General features: G+C 39.9%; 1 protein-coding gene across 1 annotated transcript in view; it reads right to left on the bottom strand.

Moving 5' to 3' along the window:
* Positions 1-6,420: 6,420 nt before the first annotated feature.
* LOC145989703 (nuclear exosome regulator NRDE2) overlaps positions 6,421-15,779 on the bottom strand; it is a 37,976-nt gene continuing 28,617 nt past the window's right edge. The window contains exons 8-10 of the mRNA XM_083124940.1: positions 13,100-13,259; positions 10,116-10,309; positions 6,421-6,737 (exon numbers count right to left, since the gene is read on the bottom strand). Coding sequence (XP_082981066.1) covers positions 6,549-6,737; positions 10,116-10,309; positions 13,100-13,259 — 543 coding nt within the window. The 3' untranslated portion in view covers positions 6,421-6,548. The remainder of the gene's footprint in view (positions 6,738-10,115; positions 10,310-13,099; positions 13,260-15,779) is intronic.

Raw genomic sequence — 15,779 nt, 5'->3', positions numbered from 1 at the left:
TTCTATTTCATTATTAATATAACAATACTCTACCATAAAACACCAAACCTAATGTACACTCACGGACACTTCTGGATTGTATCACCCATATTTCAGTAGGACTGCTACAATCCAGAAGTATCCGTGACTACTTGTTTCAAGTTAATTTTCAGGCATGGTGGAAAGAAATATACTCATTTATCAAAAATAAGTACGTATAAAATATCGATTTTGCGAGGCCCCTGTAAGAGTATGCTTTAGGCGACTCCTTGTCAACCTGTATTGAGGTGAAACAAAGTCAGAATTTTGGCGAGCATATACTCTTGGTGAAAAATAAAATGTTCAGTAAATACAGGTTGCATTCATGCGACAAACGTCTGCTTTCAGTATGTGATACGTAACAAGATGTTCGTATCCCGCACGTATTCAACAAATCAAAACCAAAGACAATTCAATTCTGCTTCCAAAAAAACCCTGCTATTTTAGCCTTCCTTGGACGCCGAGTAGTTTACATTATTGCATAGATTACATTGTCTACATGTATTCCATATGCATAGTCACATCAGAGCCGGCCAATGGTGGGTGTGGGGTCTGGGGCATACAATATACGCGGACCTCTTAGTTATTTTTTTTTTTAGAACTTTGAAAAACATCAGATTCTTGTTAATTAGTCTGAAGTACAGATGTCGTACATTATCAAAAAAGCAAAAATATTATAATGAATGAACAATTAATTTATGTACATATTTCGTATTATTACATGAAGAAAAAAGATGAACACATTGAAGATTAAAATCAAGAATTATGGGATGCTGAGTTTCTAAAGTAGTCTTCCTTTTCATTTCAATATCAAACTTATAATTTACGTATAAAAGTGGCAATTTCAATCATATCCAATAACATTCTCTAAAATAATTCTCTTTTGCTTTCTTTTCATTGAATTTTAAGGCTGAAGTGAATTTACATGGTTTCATATAAAATAATATTTCAACTCCATGAATTCATGAATAATACATATTACTTTTGATTGAAATGTTTGGATCCGATTTTTATGTAGTACAGTAGAGCGTCGATTATCCGAACGTCGGTCAACCGAACTGTGTACTCGCTCACTTTCAGATATCTGTAATGAAAAAAGTACGTGACTTAGCTGCTTGTAAGCGTGTAGGCTTGCTTAGACAGACCAAAATAAAGGTTTTTTTAAACGTTAATTTTGTGTACTGTGTGTATTGTTCATGCAAAATGCGTATGTAATATGTACATATTTTTGTTTAATAAACTGTACCACATACTATATATTCCTACTAAAGTTGCCTTTGTACGTTACTTTGTAATACATACTTAAAGAGATGCCTGTTTTTATGAATAAATTTACTGTACAGTACTTCTTTTTGGCAAATAAACATGTACAGTTCGATTATCCGAACAAACCAGTTTTCCGAACACCCATGTCCCCCAATTACTTCGGATAATCGACGCTCTACTGTACTTTGATTAGATTATGGTGTCAGTAATTTTGATATTTTAAAGAAGGTCAAAACAATCCATGAAGTCAGGAAAAATCAGATTAGTTGCTTAATTGGAAACACCTGCGTCCCATAAACTCGTAATAAACTGCATAGAAACAAATATTTTTATTTGCTGTGGGGCCCCCTGAAACACGGAGCCTCGGGGTTGTAAAACCCCTCCCCCCCCACCCGCCCTTGGGCCCGCTCTGATCTACATTTGATCTACGCTGTCAACGACGTGCGGCACTGCTTATGATACAAGGATGGTAATAACAAATCAGAAATTTCCCTCTTTTCTCGTGTGAATTCTACTTGCTCTACTTCAAAATATAATAAATAACAGTAATACAATAATTATTTACGAAACATATGGCGTTCAGTTTGTTTTATGGCTTGCATTTGTGCAGTTACACGCTGAACACACCTTCGGCATCTTGCGCTTCCTTCGTAAACACTCAATGTTTTGACCACTCAGAATGTGGCTGCTGCGTCTTCAAATGGTCACAGCTTGGTCGCGTGAAAACCGGTTTAGGCCCTCTCTAGTGTTTATATACGTATATAGCTCCTTGCTTCGTGCAAAGAGGACTTGTTTTTGTTCGCTTGCTTCACAGACTCCTGGGACAGTATGTGCAAGCACGTGGGCACACACACAACAAAAAAATAGTTTCTACGTGAAACCCAACAAAAATTTTGACAGCACATAGAGAACATTTAGACAAACAACTTTTTCTTAATTTACGACTGTTAAGGACTTCTTTCGGTGCTACGACTCCTTGAAAAGCATATTTTCTCCTTTGTGTAGTATGCACCATTGCACTACAGATACGTTGTTACTACCAACTTACCTATTTGTTAACATCCTTTGATGCTGCATCGCTAATATAGTTTTCATTTTCTTTCTTCTATTCTAATAGCACTTGTACAAGAAATGAGTGAATAAAATATTTAATAACATTATAAGTATTTTGCAAGGGCCTATGCTGTGACATGCGTTGCATATCTCTAAGAGCTCTTTTGCAATAGGAACGAATTCTGGTTGCCAGAATTCAAAATAATAATAATACACAGTGGTAGTCATGCCAGGACACTGCCCAAATACATTTTTATGTAACCAGGGTGCACCCAGTCTCACAAAACAAAACAATAGTAAATATTGGTCTTAAATTTGCTGTTCTATGTTTCGCCTTGATAACGTTAGATCAACATTGAATGGGTTCCTAGAATAATATGATGAAGGAGATAAGAAAATTCCTGCCATCCCAGTTTATCAGAAGCAGTAAGGTTAATAACCTGCAGCACAGTATAGCGTGAATGAGGAGTTAGTGCTATGTACATTACTATAATCAAAATTACATGCTCCTCCATGACGATGTATGCTTGCACACAAGCCTGAGAACACTGGAGGCAATTGCTAAACTTGGTTGGACTGTGCTCCTTCATCCACCCTACATCCTGGATCTTGCGATTCTATCTGTTTGGCCCAACGAATTATGCAATACACAGAACAAAGTTTGAATGAATGAATGAATTTATCTTACTTCACGTTTCTCCCACTTTTGGCTAATTGCGAAAGATGTGGATGAATGATGATTATACTGGCTGTGAATAGACGCCAGAGACTCGCAAGTCTACAAGTCCTGGATGTACTATGTGGAAGGACGAAAGTGTTGTTGGAGTTGTCAAGAAATAGGACCTGGAACAGGGATGGTATAGATGTCCTTGTTCAACGAAGGTACAAGCAGTGACGTGCACTGAGGAGTAGATAGTCTAGCAGAGATAGATCAATCAATCTCAAATCTCTAATTATTTTCGAATCATAATATTTATTGTATTGTTGCAAGCCACTGTTCATATTCAACAATTTTTTTTCATGCGTTTCTCGTCCCTCGGTGCGTTCAGCAGGCAAAGCTGGCCTAGCTCGCTCTTCCTCCACCTCACAGTTCCAGGTAGAAACCGGTTTCTGAAGGGAAAGGGAAGATTTCTGCCTCTACCTCCCTTGCCCCTGCTCCAATGGTTGAAAGCCCGTGCTTTCAGGTCCTCCAGTCTATCTCCTATAGGACAGATAGGGGATTGGATTCCCTTCGCTTCCTTTGTAAATCCTCTAAAGAACTAAGGGAAAATTTTTCTGCAGTACTTATGTTCTCTGTATTTACACTACGTTTTACACGTTGTACAATATGTATGTATAATATGGGAAGTACAGGGTGTCCGGAATGGGACTGACAGTTTTTAAAAGTGTGTTATTTTAATATGGTAAGGAGTAGCTAGAAACAAAAACATACATTTTGAAGGAAAAAACTCAAAAAGTTTTATTGGAAGTACTTACAGCTCAGTATAGCTCCCCATGAGCTCCGTTTGTTGCATGGAGAATGTCTAGCCTGCATTTAATCTCCCTCCACATGGTCTGTAGCATCTGAGGGGTTACAGAGGCAAGAGTTTTCCGAATACTGTCCTACAGTTCTTATAAATCATGTATCTTTTGGCCAGAATATACCCATGTACCACCAAATTAGAAGTCTAGAGGGGCAACGTAAATCTTTTGCAGAATGTCAATGGAAAATGAATGTCTTTTCGGCTTGATATCTGGCTTAATTTCATCCAAAAACTGCACCTAGGATGCATACAAACGCAAGCTTTTGTGCACAACTTCGTTAACAGTGGGCCTTGAAATTCCCAGCTGCCTGGTGCTCTCTCGTATTGACTTCCATAGGCTATGCCTGCTTTTTCCTGCACAGACGCAATTTTTGTTTGAGCGACAGAACACGTGGAGGGAGATTGAATACAGGCTAGACATTCCCCATGCAACTAACGGAGCTCATGTGGAGCTATACTGACCTATACAGAGCTGTAACCGCTTCCAACTTTTTGAGTTTGCCTTTAAAATGTATGTTTTTGTTTCTAGCTACTCCTTACCATATTTAAATAACACACTTCTAAAAACTGTCAGTCCCATTCCGGACACCCTGTACTTTTATTATTTATGCAATTGGAACGTCTTATGTGCAGACATAAATTTTATGCTTTTTTTTCAAATATGGAATATATAATGATTAAATAACAAATATTTGCTCACGCTCTCTCTTGCTCTCGTTTTAGTAGTGTTTTATTTAAATATACTAATCTCTTGGTCCCCAATAAAAAAATGAATAAGCTAAACAATCATAAATACGGATGTACTTATTTGGGCAAGAGAACGTGCGTTCTAATTCTTGTTGTTGGTTTGGTTTATTTTACTTCGCTTTTCTGCCACATTTGGTTATCGCAAAAATGAGGATGAGTGATGATATGATGAAACTGATGAAGGGACCTCACAAAGAACAATTCAGGCCGGAATTTGTGACGAACATGCATTCTTGTTCCTATGTGTTGTACTCTGCCTCCAGTGAATAATGAAAAAATTAGAAATGAAAAATGTATCCCAGAACTCAAAAAGCCAAATGAATATCATTGAAGAAAGTAGAAAAAGGTGTGTTTTGTTACCTGTTTATCCCCCCATCGGTTTCTCTAGCTGTATAGATTTAATCGCGATAAGTAGCTAAGAGCTTATGAAAGTCGTGAGGGACAATTAGCCTTTCTGTGTATAAAGTGGACTTAAAACATCAAATCAACCAACCGTGGAGGAGTGGTTACCACAGCGTGGTACGACACCAGGAGTTCCGAGTTCGAACCCCTACCTGGACATGGGTGTTCTTTGTGTTTGTCCCTTCATTAATTTTGTCGTATCATCTTCGCGATTAACCAAATGTGTCAAAAAAAGCAAATCAAATCATTCATTGATTGATTGTTTGATTTGGTTTATTTTACTTCGCTTTCGCAGTTTTTGGCTAATCGCGAAGACGATACGATAAAATTGATGAAGGGACACACAAAGATCACCCATTGATAAGCTGAGATTCAAACCCGGCATCTCTGGCTCCGTAGTCAAATCAAATCGTTTTTGATTTTCAAAAGTGGGTGGAAGTTGTGTACAATTTTTTATAGTCATTCCTAACTTTGCAATTTTTCCTGTCTTTGGCATTCTTCTTTTAGGAATACTGGGCCCTAAAAAGGGGGGTGGGGGATTATGACCCATTGGGCACGCCACTCATTGCTACCCCAAGTGCCGATGTCACCACACATCACTGGGTATAAGGCCATAGAACTGAAAGGACAAAAACTCCCAATTGTTAATAATAGTATCAATGGATATATTGCTTTGTAATTCGAGTATACATCTTCATATGTATACAAATGATCAAAAAAGGAAGAACTGAAAAGATCTTGTGTGGTTTTGAAGAAATGGCATGTTAATTGCTGTCACATACCTTCCGGAAGGCAATACATGGCATAAGATATAAATATCCCAGTCAACAGCTTAAAGTCAAAAGTGGGAACAGAACAAAACATGCTAGAAGATTGAATGATTGAGTTGGTGTTTTTTAAGTTCACTTTATGCACAGTATGCCTAATCGTGACTAGACCTACAGTTTAAAGTGGGATCCGAACCACTATGTGCCTCCACCAGGTATCGACCCCGGAACCTCTCGATTACAAGGCAACGACGCTACCACTATGCCATCGGGAAGGCACACTGCCAGAAGAATAAAACCCACTTCCAAAATAAAACATTATTTATTTTATTTCATAATACCACCAGTAGTCAAGCAAACTTTTAAGTATAACTCTGTTATTCATAGCAACAACAACAGATGTAAAAAACCCAACAAACTCGCCTCCTCGATGGATAGTGGTAACATCGTTGCCTTGTAATCAAGGGATCCGGGGTTCGATATTCAGTGCCGGCACACTTTAAACTGTAGGTCCAATCCTGATTAGCTTATCTGTGCATAAAGTGGACTTAAAACAGCATTTCAAAGAAACAAACAAAAAAAAACAACACTTTTTTTATAATTATACAAATTTATTATTAACAAAAAACTTAGTCTGCCCTTCATTTCTCTTTCGAATAATGAGGCAAGTTTGAGGAAAATTTCAGAATACTATATTTAAATCATATAGTACAAAAGTACATGTACAGAGATAATACATATTTACAGGGCTATATCAGAAAAACAAAATCCATCATGAGCTCTCTAGCGAAGAAGAAGGCTTTACCTCTTCCTTGACCTCACCACTGCCTTCATTTTCCTCTCCTCGAAGGATCTCCAGTTCTTCAGGTAACACATGTAAGCGCAACTCCTTCTCAATAATCAAATCCTGAATTTGTCCCAATTCCTGAGGTAAAAATTTGGCTCCATCCAGATATATAGCCTGCAACAGAAACACACCTTGTTGCATTCATGAAGTACTTTTTTTTTTCCAATACCTGAACCTTTTATGATTCACTTATGGATGCATGAGACTAAAGTATCTACAGACTCAGTGGGTTCAACAAAGTTATCTAGTAAGCACTGTTTCTAGTCCCAACCAAAATGAAATTTTGTTATTTTCTTTTAAAAAATGCAAATTGTATGTATATATCTGGGCATTTTATATGAATATGAGCTGCAAAGATGGCTGTTTAGGGACAATGAAGAGTTTACAGTTGGTTCAGCAATGAGTGGCCCTAACAAATGAGACACCATCATAGAGATGACACCGCAACAGTGAGAACAGTGTGTTGGATGGTATACGAAATTCTCAACTGTTACAAGGGTCCAGAGTGCTTTTCAGTGACAGTACAATAGCAATCGCAAGTGCAAAAGTGGACATGATTCCAGAAAGCACGAATATTCAACCATTAAACATTTGGAACTGTTACCAAGTACTCAACATTATATGCAGCATTGACTGCCATCAAATTAACCATGTGTGTGGAATGAATGGATAAATGTTTTGAAAAAAAATATTAAAGGTTTGTCCACATATATATTCCTGTTATTCTGGAATATGTCACTCATTAATTTCTGAAGTCCTTCATACTTATGTACTCCCTCTGTCCCATAATTATTGTCCGGTACACCTTTGTTTGTCGTCTCATAATAATTGCCCAATATTCAAACTGTGACATTGGTGTATACAGAAGAAGAACATGAAACAAGGGAATGAGTCATACAACTTTACTACTCAAGGATCAGTACAAATTGGGCTTTCCATCTGCCTCTTCGTCTGTCATTCCTGTTCTACCATTTTGGCATACCGGACTATAACTATGGGACAGAGGGAGTATAAGGGTTGTTCAAGTGAAACATAGACAGAGCTGGCAATACTGCAAGTATTTGACAGGGAGGCTAGATCGTGGCAGCACTGTAGGACTTGGTGTTTCGTAGTAACAGAACATAATGTGTGCAGTCTGTTGCATGTGTCTGCTGAGTACGGGGAGAAGTGAAAGTACAAGGGGTGTGTAGTGGATATGTCCAAGTGCGTGCAACGAGGCGTCATTCAATTCAAGTGCAAAGAGTGAAGTCTTCAATCTGCGAGTGAAATCTTTCGGCGAATGCAAGCCGTGTACGGGAATGCATGTTTCAAAAGAAGCACAGTGTTTAAGAACGTTATTGTGGCACCTTAGAGAAACTCCGAAGAACCATCAAAAACAAACAACTGGGAAAACTGTAACGAGGTGTGAGCATGATCCACGATAACGCATGCCCACACACTGACAATGCAACGATGGACACTCTGCACTGTTTTCGGTGGGATGTTATGGAACACCCACGGCACATCCCACATCTTTCCCCTTGCGACATTTAATCTTTGGTCCTTTGAAGAAGGTTCTGAAGGGTAAGCATTTTGTCTCCAATCAAGCGGTTCAAGATGGTGTGGAAGAGTGGTTCAATATGCAACCAGCATCCTTCTTTGCAGATGGTATCCAGAAACTTGTTCTGAGTTGGGACTGTTGCCTGAACGGTGGCTATGTTTATGTTTTTATGCCAGTCTATGTTTCATTTGAACGACCCTTATATACAGGGTGACAATTAATTAATGACCACATTTATATTGTAAATTTTGTGTTACTAATTTGGTTTTTCTTTTTCATTTCAGGTGAATATAGAGATCGACCTTTGCAAAATTTAGTGGTGTAACATGAAAGGTGGAGTGCACAACAGCGAGCAGCAATAGTGGAATTTTATTTCGCTAGCAATTACTCGGTGATCACTGCTCAAAGAAGGTTCTGTGCAAGGTTTGGCAGGCGTGCGTGTCCTTCGAGATAATCAATTCTGCGATATGTTGCATCCCATAGAAACAGAGGCAGTGTAACTGATGCTAAACGTACTGGTAGGCAGAGATCTGTGCGCAAAAAAGAAACAATTGAAAGGGTGAGAGTTTCAATCACAAACAGTCCAAAGAAATCTGCAAGAAGGTTGTCACAAGAAGTTGGTGTCAATAGAGAAACAGTGCGCAAAATCCTGAGAAACGATTTGCACTTGTTTCCGTACAAACTTCAGGTATCCCATCAGTTGAAACAGACTGATTTTCAAAAACGTTTAGCACTTTGCAATACAATGATTGGACTTAACACTAATCCGAATTTTGGAGAGAGGCTCATAATGACCGATGAAGCTCATTATCACTTATCCTGTTATGTGAATAAGCAGAGTGTGAGAATATGGACTGGAGAAAACCCTAATGAAATCCATGAACGCCCTAAACATAGTGCAAAAGTCACTGTATGGTGTGCATTATCGAGATCAAGGATCATAGGCCCATATTTTTTTTGAAAATGCAAATGGTGTTACTGTAACTGCTAACGGTGACCGTTACAGACAAATGTTAAGAGCATTTTTTCCCCCCTGAGTTACGGCGTCGAAACCCCAAATTTGAGGACATGTTTTTTCAACAAGATGGTGCAACAAGCCACACTAGTCGTGAAACAACAGAAATTTCCCAATCATGTGATTTCGAGGTTTGGTGACTTTGAATGACCTTCTCGTTCCCCAGACTTAACTGCTCCAGATTTTTTTTTTTATGGGGCTACTTAAAGTCTAAAGTCTATGCCACGAAACCAAACAACTTACTGGACTTGAAAAGAGCCATAAGAAATGAAATTGACTTGATATCAAATGAAACACTTTCAAAAGTTATGGATCATGTGTTTGTTCGTACTCAGGAATGCATACGATTCAATGGAGGGTACCTCAAGTCTCTTATTTTCAAAAAATAAGCAGTGTTTGTTATTTTCCGGTAATTTCATATATCATACTACTTACTCCTTTACTTTTGTAGCTGCAAGTTTAACATACATAAAATTATACTCAAAATAAATGTGGTCATTAATTAATTGTCACCCTGTATATATGAAGGAGTTCCTGGATACCTAATAGCTGGTATTCTCACACCTCTCATGCAAACTGTGGTGGTCTCTATTTCCAGTGGGAGCTCCAAATATTTTGGCATTGACAAAGCGTCATGAGGTCAACTGGGAGCATCTTGAAATGAACAGTACTGAACTCTGGCTGATGGTGGGGGAAAATTCTGGTTGAAGGGAGGGGAAAATAGCTACTTTAGGACTCAATAGTGTAGACCATCCATCACCCGATGAATGCCACTTTGAAAAATTTGGCCCTTAAAGGGCTCTTGAGTCATGGAACTCAGGCCATTTATGAAATATGTTATCAAGCGAGAATAGTTACAGACCAATTAATCAGTCTCTATTTAAAACTTACAAGACTACTAGGTAAAGTTAGAAGTACAATTGAGCTGATATTTTACCTTCACCCATGGGCACTGTTCAAGGGCCCAGTAGAAGACCTTGTGGCACTGTTTCAAATCTCCAAGTTCATGCACAAACTGCATATACAGTCTCCAGATCAAGGGGCAATGCCTTGAATATTTACACTTCGTGGCTCTTCTAAATGTAGACAGAGTCTGATTTAGTGGACCCTTGCTTTGTATAACGGGACCAGCTATGAACAAGTACAGAAATAATAATTAGCACATAATAATAAACATTACTGAAATAATATTTAAAAAAGTACTCACCTTGGAATGTCATAAGGTTATAACTCAATGTTTCACCAAGATCACCTGACTCAATTCTGTAGGAATCAACACATTTTAGCCTTCACCTTTTACATGTACTACAACCTTTTTTAACTGTCCAATGGATGCCTGTTTTTATATATTTTAATACTAACATTTCCACATGTTAGTGTTCTGGTTTCTGAAGAAGCCAAGTGATCTGGTATATTGGATTATAAACCTTATGGCACACCAAGGATCTTTGTTAATACTATGATGGCGTGTGAGTTAAGATTTAATGTCAACTGAAGTAATGTAAATACGGAGAAACTAGTACTCACTTTTATCCGCGAAGCTGTTTTTTCTTCTTTTTCGAGAAGAGGATCTACGAGAGGAGATAGCCACCATCACAGAAATAGCCCTGAAACATGGCTACACTGAATCACAACTTTCCACTTGGTGCAGTAAGGCGGAAATACAGGTCAGACACCCTAACCTACCACAATCAACCCAGCCACAACCAACCCCCAGCGACCAATATAAATGGTTTGCCTTCCCCTACCATCCCACCACTTCCAACCGCATAGCCAAAGCCCTTCTCCCATTTGGCATCAAAGTAGCGCACAAACCCAACTCCAAAATAACTGATAAACTGAACAAGCACAAACGGTACTTCCTCTCCCCCCTTGACAACCCAGGTGTATATGATGCAGAGTGTGAATGCAAGGCTCATTACATCGGCAGGTCCATCAGATCTGTCAATGAAAGAATCCAACAGCACCTAGCAGATGCGAAAAAAGCCCAACCCACTACTGGTCTTGCTAGACATATAAAATACAATAGCCATAAAATTCAAAAGGTTCGAGTCAAACACACTGCCCACACGCTCAGACACCAAAATCAAGGAAACGCACGCCATAATGCACTTCCCGCACGAACTAAACATCGATAGCGGGCAAGCGCACCATACTTGGATTCCACTACTGCAGCAGTTATCGCCCGGAAATAGCAGACGACGCACCAAGATGCACAGCGCACCTAGCAGCGCACCTAACGGCAGCCAGAGAACTACGAAAAAAAGACGCACGCCAAGCAACAGCGCAGCAAGTTCCAACGAGGATGGTGGCAGTGGCCACTGAAATTAATCGAAAAAGAAGAAAAAACAGCTTCGCGGATAAAAGTGAGTACTAGTTTCTCCATATTTATATACTACCGCGTCTCTCTTTTCCCAATCATGAATGAAGTAATGTAATTAGACGTAAGTGTGTACTAACTTTTCTTGTAACTTAATAGAACCTCTACACATACGTTTCGCAGAAAAAGTTAATAACTTGATTAAGTCTAATTACCATGTATCACATTTTTTTTAATTTCCCAAACATGAAGTAATTTATGTTAAACAAAAAAATTAAATTACAAAAATCAGATCAGATTACTGTTGTGTATTTGGAACACATTATAAATGATATGCACGGATAATTCAACATTATTTAATTGACCACAAATTACCATTCAACAAACTATAATGAACTCCATTTATACCAGACAAAACACAATCTCTTTTTACCAACATCTTGAAAACTTCAAAGGTCTTATAAACAATACAGACTATTTACGCAATAAGCGTCACACATACGACAATTACTATTCAATGGAGGCCATTATTTTACTTTCAAGTACATGTCCAAATTTTATTACAATGCTGAAAAAAATTAATTTTGAATATCTTGATATCTATCAATTTAGCAAACCCAAATTATTCACATCAAATTCACTAACCATTACTTTTGATATACATACAATGTAGTTATTGCAAAATAAGCACGTTATTCTGGTTGAAAAATGATTATATTTATGTTCAAAGTTACTATTCTTATACACTCTGAAATTGTACCAAAGTATTTTTCAATATTGTATTTATCATATATTAATTCTAGTTCATGAGATTCTGTATGTGCGTGTGTGTGTGTGTGTGTGTGTGTGTAATGTTAGAGCCGAGTCAACACCTCTTTGAACCAGTATCAATACTAATCAAAGTTCTACAGTTACCAATTCCCACTTTATGAATTTAATATAACAATTCTACACTGAAAGCAAACCACAGAAATCTGTAAATTTGGCTTCAAAACAGTCATAATTTCACACAAACTGCATCCCATGGAATGACTTGTTGAAATCAAACATCTTGCATGCAGAATTCATATTCAATTCTTCCGGGTTCATGGCACAAAAAAGAATCACCTTAACATTTGTCACACACACATGAACTACGTAGTACCACAGGGGACAAATTCACACAGATGAAACAGAGAAAATGAAAAATCAGGGGAAACCAGGTCTGGGTATTAGTAGAGTCTGCACTTTTTTGCTTAAATTTCTATGTAAAAGGATGAGTTGTTCTGGCTCTATTATAAAATATTTATTAATAGAATGCAATTAGCAATGGTCCTGAACCGTGGCTGTTTGGTCCAACAGGCACGCTGGTTCGAGTCTATTGAGGAGGAAGAATAACAACTTTTCTCTTGTGCCAGTGTATGGAACCAGCGGCCACCCACCATCGTGAGGAAATTGGGAAGCTACATCGACGACTCGGGGTTCGTCGTGCTGACCACGTGCTAACCCCTGTAACAGGTTGGAAGAGCACCCACTGCCAAGGCATGTGGGAGTGAGGATGGAAGTTGGTTGTCGTGCCATCGGTTATAATTAGTAATGTTAAGTAAGAGAAGGTGAATTACCTTGCTGTAATATCTGATGGCTCATTGCAGCCGCTGCCTCTATCTTAGACTTCCTGCGTTGGGCCAAGAATATCAAAAATAGGTGTTGCAGATAGGACTTGTTCTCACTGAAGCACTTTAGGATTTTCCACCAAGGGCTTCCAGCCACACCCAAATTATTCTGGAAGGAATACAATTGAAACGTCTTTTTAAAAAATCCCATTTCAAGCACACACCAATTTCAAATTTAGGAAATGCACACTCCTTGCAACTTTAGAACCAATAACAAAATAACTGTAAATGATATGTTCAATCTCCATTTGCCTATAGGATAATACATACAGGGTCCGTTCTGAAAGTACCCGAACTGTCCGCATCACGGCGCGAGAATCGGTCGAGGGTTCGGGTAAGCTGCGCCAGGTGGCAGTGGGTACCTTAACCTTCAAAACAAGGCCTCGCTCAGTTGCCTGCGAGCAGTGGTTGAGGTGCGATCGCTCGTGTTGTGGACACGGAAAAAACGTCGCGTCGAGAATTTGCAGTTGGTGGATTTGGTGAAAATGGAGCCCACTTTTGAACAGCGCTACGCTGTGAAATTTTGTGTTAAATTGAAAAAAACAACGTTGCGGAGACTTTAACCATGCTACGGGAGGCTTACGGTGAGGAAGTGATGTCCCGCATGCAAGTTTGCACATGGCACACTGCGTTCAAGGAACACCCCCGCATCCCCTCATCAAAAGAAGGCCCGGATGTCAAAATCAAAGGTGAAGACAATGCTCCTTGTCCTTTTTGACGCGAAGGGGGTCGTGCACAAAGAGTTTGTACCTGCTGGGACCACCGTGAATGCAGCTTACTACAAAACAGTGCTTCAGCATCTGTGACAGAGGGTCCAGCGCGTTCGGTCTGACATCGCCGACAGGTGGGTGCTTCACCACGACAATGCGCCGGCTTACACAGTGCTGTTGTTAGGTGAGTTTTTGGCCAACGTACGCATGGCAACGCTGCCTCATCCCCCTTACAGCCCGGACTTGGCACCAGCTCAAGGGGAAGCGTTTTGCGTCAATTGAAGAAGTTCAAGCTGCCACGACCCCAGCATTAAAGAGGGTGTCAGTCAAGGACTTCCAGGACTGCTGTGAACAGTGGAAAAGTCGCTATACTCGCTGTATTGAGGCTGAAGGTGCCTACATTGAAGAATATTGACAGCAGTTGTAATTGTCATCAATAAATTGTTTGCAAATAAATAAGTTCGGATACTTTCAGAACGAACACTGTACACTGTTGTAACGGTAATATTACTGAAAACTTGACTGATTCGATATATAAGGGTTGCCCATGTGAAACAGACTTTTTTTTTTGTAGCGTCATAGCTTAACTATGCAGAGCTCTGTGTTTGTTCTGGTAGGTGCAGTTGTATGTAAGAAAGCATACATCGTATGCATACCTGGTATGGTCTGACGGCGCAGTGTGTTGTTTACCTGTGCAGAAGCACGTTCACAACATGGATTCGTTCAAACTGGCCCAGCGAGCAGTTATTCAATTTTTGAAAGCAGAAGGTGTGCCGTGATCTGCTGCGGTGTTTCCGCTTGAGAAGTCCTCGACCATCCTCCCTACAGCCCCGATCTCTTGCCCTGAGACTACCACATCTTTGGGCCACTAAAAAAACATCTGAAGGGCCGCCAGTTTGCAAACAATGTTGAGCGAAGATTGGTTCTGCAGTCAGCCACGGATATTCTTCGCTCAGGGTATCCATACCCTTGTGACGTGCTGGGACACTTGCTTGAACAGACAAGGTGACTATGTGTAGTGGATATGTCACCCATGGATCACTTTAACTTCCTGTAAGTTCATATACAGGGTTGTTCGCTTTATATCCGACCATTTTTGATGGGTACTCACCTTAAGAGATACCGCACCGCCACCACCGATCATGTTCTATTGGACACCCAGCATTGTGGACTATCGCCTGGCATCGCAGTTTCCATTGCAAGCTCCGGCGCAGGACAGGCATGGGAATTCTGTCCCACTCCTCCCTGCAAGCTTTCCATAGACCATCCAGGGTGGGCAGGTGGCGATGTTGAAGACGTCGTTTTAACAGTCCAAATGCGCAAAAATCCTTTGGACTGGCATCTGGGCTTTTCACAGGAATGTCTTCGAACGGAATGACACGAATTCCGAATTCCTCTGCCCTTTCCTGATAAAAACGTAGTGATGTTCTGGCGGGATGTCTCTCCGATAGATAGGTATCAGAATGGAATCTTGGTAGTATCTGGCATTCACCTTCACGTTTTTGTCCACCTTGCATATCATCAACTTACCCTCATATCCGAATCCCGTCACAACCATAAAGCCACGAGGGAAACTTTCCCTGCACTGGCTAACAAAGTTGCTGCACCCCTTGCCGTCAATGTCACGGTATGTGATCGCCCGAATGTGACCACCAGCAGTGACACTTTGCTTGCAGCCCTTCTTCTGGTGGTTTTCGTGGGTGAATGTTTCGTAAGGAGAGCCTGTTGTGTGTAACGGGCCACAATAGCTTTCGCAGTAGTCACCCCGAGTGTTAATCCATTTTCCCGACACTGTTTCACAGTGCGTACGTATGAAAACTTAGAATGGAAAAGGGCCATTACGTAACCCTCCCAATACCGGTTGATTTTCGTCACCATTTGATAACATTCACTACCAACACTCACGCACCTACAAGGTC

Source organism: Lepisma saccharinum, chromosome 7 (genome assembly GCF_977018435.1).
Source record: "Lepisma saccharinum chromosome 7, izLepSacc3.1, whole genome shotgun sequence".
In the NCBI taxonomy this organism is placed as follows: Eukaryota; Metazoa; Arthropoda; class Insecta; order Zygentoma; family Lepismatidae; genus Lepisma; species Lepisma saccharinum.
This window is presented reverse-complemented; position numbering and strand designations above follow the sequence as displayed.